Source organism: Brassica oleracea, chromosome C8, assembly GCF_000695525.1.
Source record: "Brassica oleracea var. oleracea cultivar TO1000 chromosome C8, BOL, whole genome shotgun sequence".
Classification (NCBI taxonomy): Eukaryota; Viridiplantae; Streptophyta; class Magnoliopsida; order Brassicales; family Brassicaceae; genus Brassica; species Brassica oleracea.
Genome location: NC_027755.1, coordinates 36,503,783 through 36,513,036, shown reverse-complemented (window position 1 = coordinate 36,513,036; position 9,254 = coordinate 36,503,783). Strand labels below are relative to the sequence as shown.

Sequence of the window (9,254 nt, the reverse complement as noted above, 5' to 3'; positions counted from 1 at the left end):
CTATTAAAATTATCCAAAAGTATTTAAAAATAAATAAATTATTAAAAAGGATCCTAACTGTGTGTTTCTGCTGTATTTTTCTTCTGATCAAAGATATAACAAAATGAATGATAGTAATGTATGAAACTCTGACCTTGTTGTTTCTTCTCGATGCTTCGCATCAATCTCTTTGCTAGGTGAGTATACAGGCAAGGTTGAGGGATCACAAGCATAAGGCTTTGTAGTGAAATACTGGAAAAAAAATTTGAAGGTGACAAGACAATAAAGTCCAAAGTTTCAAGTCTTCAAACTTGATGCTGTCATAGTGGTTGAAAGATAAAAAAAAAAAGGTTACCTGGGAAACAAGGGCAGTAGACGCAATCCCACGTTTGTTGGGCTCTATAGAAAGAAGAGTTTCTATAAGACTGACGTCAGCGTCGGATAAATCTTTGAAGGTTTCTCGTAGACAACCATCATAATGTTGCTGTGGTTTGAAAAGCATCGCGTGAGGAAGTTTGGTCTTTCTCCAGTAATCTTCAGGTGGAGATCCACATAGTTTGAATATCTTGTGCAACTGTTCGACCTTTAAGAAACATCACTCTGTGAGTTATATACAAGACAGAATTTGAATGTTGTTCGTGTAATGTACTTATGTTTTTTTACCTCAGTTCTTCCTTGCAGAACAGGTTTCTTGAGAAGAAGTTCTGCGAAAACACAACCAACGCTCCACAAATCAACAGATGCTCCGTACTCCGTTGCCCCAAGCAAAAGTTCAGGAGGACGGTACCATAGAGTCACAACACGGCTTGTTAGAGGCTGCTTATTCCGAGAAGCATTGCAAAAGTTTGCTAGTCCTAAGTCAGCCACCTTTAATACTCCTTCGTTATTAACCAAAAGATTCGAACCCTTTATGTCACGGTGCATCACACCTCGTGCGTGACAGTGATCAAGTCCAGACAGTAATTGTTTCATATAACACTTAATCTGAAAGGCCAAAGCAACAATTGTCATTCTCTGTAATACAAAAAATAATAATAATCTAGACTAAGAATGTGATGTGAGGCTGACCTGTGGAGTAGTGAAGTTGATGTCAGGCCTAGAGAGAAGACCAGTGAGGTCATGCTCCATGTACTCGAAGACGAGATGGATGTTGCAAGAGAGTTTTGAAGTAACCAGACCTTGGAGTTTGATAATGTTGGGATGATCAAGTCTCCTAAGTATCAAAATCTCTCTAGCCATGAACCTAACACTCTCTGGCTCAAAATTGTCGAACCTAACTTTCTTCAAAGCCACTATCTTCCCTGTTTCGGTCTCTCTTGCACGGAACACGCTACTGTATGTCCCTTGTCCGATCTTCAAACATCCGAAGAAAAACGAAGCAAAAGTTAGACTCAACATAACAAAGAATTACCAGAGGTCACTAGCTCAGCTGGAACGGACTCTGGCTATTGTATTACAAGTCGCAGTTCAAGTAAACCACTAGGAAGAAACTAATATCACATGATGAATTGAGGTATTACGGTTTTAGCCTCGAACCTCTTTGGAATTCAAAAAAAAAAAAAACAGAGGATTGTAAGTAGTAACCTTTTCGAGCTTTTCGAAAGCGTCGGAACGAAACGGGACCCAGCCATGGATAGCTTCGCCGGCGACGTTGCTCAGCCAGGCAGGCCAGCCGGCTGCGACCTGCTCAGCTTCCAAGTACTTGCTTAGGTTACCGAGTCGGAAGCTCAACGACTCACTCCTGGAATTCGAACTCGCTCGACCGGACTCGCTCCCGCTCTTCTTGCTACTCTTGCTCCTCCACGAGACGAGCTTCTTCTCCACCGCCGGAGAAGGTTCTTGGACTGAATTATTGTCCTTGAACACTCCGGAGTGATTGATCGCTGGCGTTACAGAGACGGTCTGCTTGGAGTTGACACAACCCATCACAAGAACGTTCGCTCCTCCGCGTCACCACATGTGTATAACGGGACTATCTCTCTCTCTCCTCTGCGTCTTTTTAACCGGAGCCGGTTTAACACACGAACCGTCACGATGCTGGATCTGGTATAGGAATGAAGATCGAGAAGGTGGTGAAATTAATGTTGTTTATATACAGAGAGAGAGAGAGAAAGAGAATGTTTTTTCTGTTTCTCTGCCGTTTTCACTTTTAAATGTGTTGCCGTTAATTCCGGAAGACTGACGGTCTCGTTTATAGTTAGATGCCGTTAAATAAAAGTAGAAACTGTTTAGGCGACATCCACGGGATGATTTTTGGATCCTAGACAATGATGATGACTGATGATGAGTTCATCCATCAATCTGTTTGTTTTTTTTTTCGTTTTAAAGTATTTTTTTCCTTTTTGAGGTTTTCGTAAACAATTTTATCCAATTTTTCTTAATATGAACACTTTTTCTTTATGTTTTTGCTTTTGAGTTTTTTTTTTCAAATGAAAATGACTACATTAATTGGTTCTTACATTGTTAAAATTCGATGTTTCTTGGAATAGTCAATAGTGTATGACCAATTTATTAGTATTATTATCATTATGCAATGGAACTAGTTTTGACTGAGTGGGCAGTGTGAGATTGAGCTAACACGGCCAAAAACGGTGGTCGGTCGTTGGTGACTTGTTTTGCCTATTTTCTTGTATCTCTAATTTATAAACGTATAGTTTGGATAATGGATACACATAACAACATTGCACTTGTCATCATGTTTCTACTTGATATTTACGTCGAACACATTTTGTAGTAATACTGGTGTGGTGTACTGTACTCATCATGGGTCGATTAAGAATCATTTTTGTTTAATAACCTTATCGGTCGTATTAAAATGCGGACTGGGAATTAAATATTCCTCTTTTTATAAAGCAAAGTAATTCTTTAGGATTTTTGAGCTTCGGTAATCAATAATTGTTCTCTTTTTTTTTTTCTTTTTCTTTTGAACTATTGTTGGGTATATCATGTGACTTTATAGTATAATTGAATTTTAAACCAGTCTATGCATTTAAAATGCTAGTATACCTTACATGATAAATTAAATGTATTTTATACGTGCATGTGGGAGCATCATTTAGTGTTCACAGAATCACAGCCAATTTCGAATCCAACGACAACAACTGATTTAAAAAAAAATTGTGTATGTATATCCTTTATATATTAACTAAATGATAATCCGCGCAGATGGGCGGAATGAGTTTTTTTATACTAATGTTTGTTCATTAAATAATATTAATATTTTGCAATAGTACGATCTTTAACGATTGTAAAATGACGAATACAAATGTTGGTCTTTTAAATGTATTATTGTTGTTGAAGAATTAACGTATAACAACTCATTTTAATTATTTTTAAGACTTCATATGCACAAAAAGAAATTAAATTTTGCGGCTGACATAAATCACCAAAACCAAATAGGCAACATCGATTGTATAATGACGAAAAGGGTTAAGTTTTCAGCTCTAGATTTGTTTACTATTGACTCTTCATAACTGATTTCATTTTTTACCTCTATAAAATTGTGCTTTCGTTCTTGTTTATGTTTATGTTTCACTGATATTGAGTTTTATTTTTTTTTTAACCTTTTTTTGTGATGCGGTGAATTATATAAGTGTCAATTTAAAAAGATGGACATCAGTAAAAGTTTAGTTCCATTCATAATACATATCTAAGAATCAAAATTTTGAAGAAAATCACTGCCCAACTCTACTCACAGGTTAGTGTTCAAATCTAATATATCAAGCTGTAATAGAATATAAGTGCAGACTCGAAATATAAATGTCGGTCTAAAAATCATCTAATTCTAGAACACCAAAACAAATTAATTATTTTATTAACCCACACTTTTGAGGTTTAGTTACTGCAGAGAATATCGATAAAAAAATTATAATACTTTACTATTCACTATATGTAAACTATGTATAAATTAAGAACTGTTTGATTTGGTAAATGATAAAACAGAAACTTATAATAAATTGTTTAAAGCTCTCATTTTTACAATTATAATAGCTCTAGATAAGGTATTATGGAGAAACAAATATTAGACGAATGATCAAATATCTCATTCTTCGAATAAACTCAAAAGGAGGTGGGAATCTTGTCATGATATTTCATTAAAGCTTTTTAGAAATAAAAATCAAGACTAAATTATTTAACCTGAATGAAATAATATATATATATATAGTGCTTCCAATATTAAAAATCTCTTCGATTTAAAGAAGTGTATTTCTGGGATCGTCATAATCAAATAACATTAGAAACCACCTATTTAAAAAATAATTTGTATACATAAAAGTATATACATTAGAGTAAACACATAAATCAAAATCAATGCATTTTGTTTATTTACAATCATGTTTTTGGTAAATAAATCAAAATAACTATTTTATTTACTTTATACGGTATATAATTAAATTTAGGGATATTGACATAGATATATGTAGTGTATTTAATATAAATATTTATTATTGACACTTTCTACTCTTATGATTTTATTAAAAAAATTATTTTTGCTGTAAAAAAACAATTAATGTGTTAATCACAAAACTTTTAATGTGAGATTTTTCAATAGAAATTTTAAAATTAAAATATTAGGACTCAATAATTTTTCAATGCAAAATTTTCAATTAACAGATTTATATATTTTTATATAGTATATAATTTAATTTAAATGATATTTATATATATATATATATGAGACCTCATATTAATAGGATTTATGATCATTTGTTTCTTTCTTGAACAAAAAAAGTTAAATCATTGATCACAAAATTTTCAATGTGAGACTTTTACTAATTTTAATAATTTATAGTCGTTTTTAAAATTTTAAAATAGAACATATAAGAAAAAATCTAATTTTTTTATTACATGCTTAATGTGATTTTTTAATTGTTTTATAATAAAAAATAAACAAAAAGGAGAGAGGATACACAAATTGTTATCAAAATATGTATTATTCATAATCATTAATTGTCATATATATTTTAATAATATTTAATTCATAATCAAATTCCAACTTCAACCATTTTTTTTATTTAATTTGAAATTGATAGTCAAAAGTTTATTTTTAAAATTCTATTATTTTCAAATGAACATTAAAATAATATTTTAAATATCATAAACTTATATTAAATAATTAGATTAATTTTCTTATAATAACTATGTTTTTAAAAACAGAAACGGAATGAATAAAAATTTCCATATATCTATATGTACATTAAATTTAAGTAGTTATTCAATGCATTTTTTTTTAGTTTGACGAATTATCCTTCATCTCTTATTAATTTTGTAAAACTATGTTGGCAAATGTCATACTCCACATGAAATCCCCCCCGGACCACCATAATTGAAAAAGAAACCTAGGTGAGTACGATGGAATGGTTTTACCGTACCAATTCTTAGCCCATAACATTTATCACTATCTAATAAATTCTCTGTACGGAAAGAATTCATTTTACGTTGCTTATAGTTGGAATTCAGAACTTCAATATTTGTAAAAATTCCTGAATCTTGACGGCCTCCATTTGGTAAATTACCATTACCCATGGGAGGGCTTAAACCAGAACGTGAAGCCTGAACCACACCACCAACTCCAACCATATTTGCACCATTGTCTAAAAGGTTAAATAATTCTTTTGGCCAATAACCGATATCTTCATTAGGTGCATCTTTCATAAGTTGTGTAATCCACCAGTTTCCTGTATTTTTATCCTTTTTTGTATATTAAGAGACAAGACAAAATTTATCAGTTTCTAGTCAAATATATCGATCACTAGTTTGGTTATAAAATAATAAGTATTAACCTGATGAATGGAATATCGCATCCAGCCAGGGACCCCTGTCTTAAGATCATAGGGCTCGACAATTGGAATCACCTTTGATACTTGAACAAACCCTGAACATGCGGTATTGTAACATCCTTTCCCATCCTTACCCTATTAAATAATATTTAATACTATACTTGTTACTATTTGATCAATGTTTTCATCAAACATTAATTTGTTCGTAGCCACATACCTTCCAAAATCCAAATGTCCAAACACGTTGGTCTTCATATAGACCTGGATTTATCTATCAACATGGAATTTGTAATACTTTAAGAATATACTCAAGTGGTTGACATAACAAATGGATTAAGGAATATATACTTATAAAATATAAAACCTACAATCCAACCCGCTGAGATATAATTGACTTGGTTTTCTGAACCACTGCCTATATATATGTGACTATATGAGACTTGATCATTTCCCACGTTTAGCGAATTTCCACTAAACCAAGCTTGTACACCACGAAATGGACCAACAGATGATCTTACTCCAGCAATCTATCAAAAGCCGGTTACATTAGTGACTCTTTTTGGGAAAAACATTAATGACTTAATACTTGATATGTACATCAAAGTATTAGATCTATCGTATTAAGAAAATTGAGATGAGTGCTTACATGCGTTCCAGGACTATCGGCTGATAACGGATGAAAATGCTTCTCAGCAAACATTTGCGAGTTTGTGACATATTCTTTTGTATTTCTCAGTATAGGAACTGTGTCATTTGGACATACTATTTTCCTTTTGTTAGATGTTTCGTTTTTGCCCGTTTGCATCTTTAACTCAGGTCTTGAAACAGATGATTTCATCTTTTCAAAGAAAAAATTGTATAATCAAATATTTATCATACTAATACAAGTAAAAACACATGGGATGAAATTCTGAGGCAATGCACCTGAATTTTGTGGGTTTTGAGAAAAGGATGCTGGAGCCCTGGTTGCTTGTAAATATCTATGCAATCATATGTTACATTTTCACTTATCTGTCAAGGACAAAAAAGGTTATATGTTACATGGTAATCTAAATAATAGAGGAAATTGTGTTTTAAGCTAACCTTGAAAGATCTGAGAGGCACTGTATTTTGATTGGAATGAACTATAACTGTTGAAAACAGAAGAGATAACAGGTTCACAACAAGCGCCATCCTAATTTTGGCATGACATTTAATTTGTCATGTGTCTCAAAATTGAATACACTTATAATTTATATAGACATATTATCACTACTGGTGATTGGTGAAGGTCAGTCGTATATCTTGAAACTTACGATGTATTAAATGGGAAATCAATGTGTTGACCCTTACGATATGAAAACTGAATTTGACATGCTTCTAAATATGAAATTTCATTTTGAATAACAGCTGATTACATTAGGAATGACACAATTTTCATATTAATACGGGAAATCAATGTCAATCAGCGGTTATTCAAAATGAAATTACATTTTTAGAAGCATGTCAAATTCAGTTTTCATATCGTATCTTTTTACATAGACATTCCTTTACTGATTCTTGCTAGAGTAATGACTCACAAATATTACCGGAAACATATGTGTATCAGAAAAATATTAATATATATCAATACATTTTTATAAAAATACAGTCTCCCTTAGGTGGTCCTCTATACAAATCATTACCCAATCTTGCCTTCCCCCTACATTTACTACTAATAAAGTAAAACATGTGCTACTTCTGTCCAAACAAAAAAAAACTAAGTTAAGGTTCTAACTTCTAACTTATGTTACTAAAACGTGTGTACTCTTAAGAAATTTCCCAAATCCAGTTAATAATTAAACAAATATTGAATATTGTATATACTAATATAATGATACTAACGAGTGTTTACTGGATATATATTGAGAGCAACTTTGTAGAAGATACCATATAATAAAAATTCTTATTAGTATGATTGCAAGTTCTTATCGCCATATTAGTAATCAGGTAGAATTGTGTTTGGGGAGAAAATTGATTAGGATTGCATATGTTCGGTTAGAAGAGTGTTTTGAACGGTCATATTAAAATAATGTATAATAAGTGTCAATGTTCGAATGTTCTATAAACACATTCTATGCTACTGGTCATGGAATAGTAAAAATAATAAAATAAGAATATTATCAATATGATTCCAAGTTCATGCCGAAATATTAATAACTGGATAGAAATGTATTCTGCAAAAACAAAACAAAGTAGATTAGGATTGCATATGGTCGTTATAACTGTGATTTGAGCTGCCATATTAAAATTGATGCATGATTTTTAATGAGTTAGTGTTAGAATGATATTGATGTACAAAACCCTTCTATTAACGATGTGCTGATGGGTCCATGCTGAATGAAAGAAAAAACTACACGTACAAAATATTAAATGAAAACATTAGGATATAGACCACTACATATATATGTTACCAATGGCACAATTTGTAATTAAACAGGTTAAAAGAGGATAGTTAAATCTAGACTCTAGAGTGAAAAAACATATGGAATTGCCACATGGCACAGTTGTAATTAAAATACAAAAGCAAGATTACTTTTTAGTTTACTTTTCTTTTAATAACGAAAGAGATTATTAATGAAATCAATTGACGAAAAAAATTCAAATAAAGATAAGTATGCAAAAAAAGTCTTCTAGTAAGTTTTTGAAAATATATTTGAAAATATGCCAAACCAATCAGTAGAAAATCAAATATTTTTTTCTAAAATTACCATTGGAATAAGTTTGTGACATAATTTTTTAATCTCAAAAATCGTCCACTATTATTACTGCACCATATATGTTGGTTTTAAGTTTTCAAAATCTACAGTATCACTTCCAATTTTAGTAAATAGTTCAAATATTTATCAAGTAAAGAAAATAATAATATTTTTTTAATTCTATTTTTATCAACACTTTTAAAGTATGTATTATATATAACATATAGTCGATTCAACATTTTTATGTGTGATAAGACGAAAAGAATTTAGATTCAATATTCTGGTGTATTATGCTACAAGTGGGCCCATAACAGATCATACTCTCATTTTGTTACATGTCCATATATATATATATCTATATTATTAAAAAAGAAGTACATATTTGAAAATGTTCTTATTTCATTAATTAAATTCTCTTTTTTTTTTGCTTGTCTTTTTAGTTGCATTTATGAAATATCCTAAAACGAATAAAATTACCTAATTTATTACTTGTCTTTTCAGTTACATTAATGAAATATGCTTAAATGAATTTAAACTTCCTATTTTATTGTTTGTCTTTTTCAGTTACCTTAATGAAATATCGTTAAATAAATTTGGACATAATGTCATTTAATCAACCAAAAAAACTCATGAGTTATCCTTACGTGCATAATTTTAATAATGAAGATTTTTAAAAACGTGCATCATTAAAATGTTACCTAAAACATGCCGCACTAATATATAACATGCATCAATAAAACTAGAATTTAACTCACACAATTGTACGGATATTATTTTC

At 30.9% G+C, this 9,254-nt stretch overlaps 2 protein-coding genes across 4 annotated transcripts in view; both read right to left on the bottom strand.

Annotated features, from left to right (window-relative positions):
* Positions 1-2,142, bottom strand: part of LOC106312391 (probable serine/threonine-protein kinase At1g54610) — a 3,800-nt gene extending 1,658 nt beyond the window's left edge. For all 3 annotated transcript variants that reach the window (XM_013749901.1, XM_013749900.1, XM_013749902.1), the window contains exons 1-5: positions 1,564-2,142; positions 1,048-1,332; positions 643-963; positions 335-562; positions 134-231 (exon numbers count right to left, since the gene is read on the bottom strand). In XM_013749901.1, the coding sequence (XP_013605355.1) occupies positions 134-231; positions 335-562; positions 643-963; positions 1,048-1,332; positions 1,564-1,905 (1,274 nt within the window). In that variant the 5' untranslated portion in view covers positions 1,906-2,142. The remainder of the gene's footprint in view (positions 1-133; positions 232-334; positions 563-642; positions 964-1,047; positions 1,333-1,563) is intronic.
* A 3,126-nt stretch (positions 2,143-5,268) lies between these two features.
* The window catches only part of LOC106309301, a 5,532-nt gene continuing 1,546 nt past the window's right edge, over positions 5,269-9,254 (bottom strand). Inside the window, exons 2-8 of the mRNA XM_013746342.1 lie at positions 6,843-6,936; positions 6,684-6,770; positions 6,406-6,597; positions 6,128-6,286; positions 5,977-6,030; positions 5,763-5,894; positions 5,269-5,670 (exon numbers count right to left, since the gene is read on the bottom strand). Coding sequence (XP_013601796.1) covers positions 5,269-5,670; positions 5,763-5,894; positions 5,977-6,030; positions 6,128-6,286; positions 6,406-6,597; positions 6,684-6,770; positions 6,843-6,936 — 1,120 coding nt within the window. The remainder of the gene's footprint in view (positions 5,671-5,762; positions 5,895-5,976; positions 6,031-6,127; positions 6,287-6,405; positions 6,598-6,683; positions 6,771-6,842; positions 6,937-9,254) is intronic.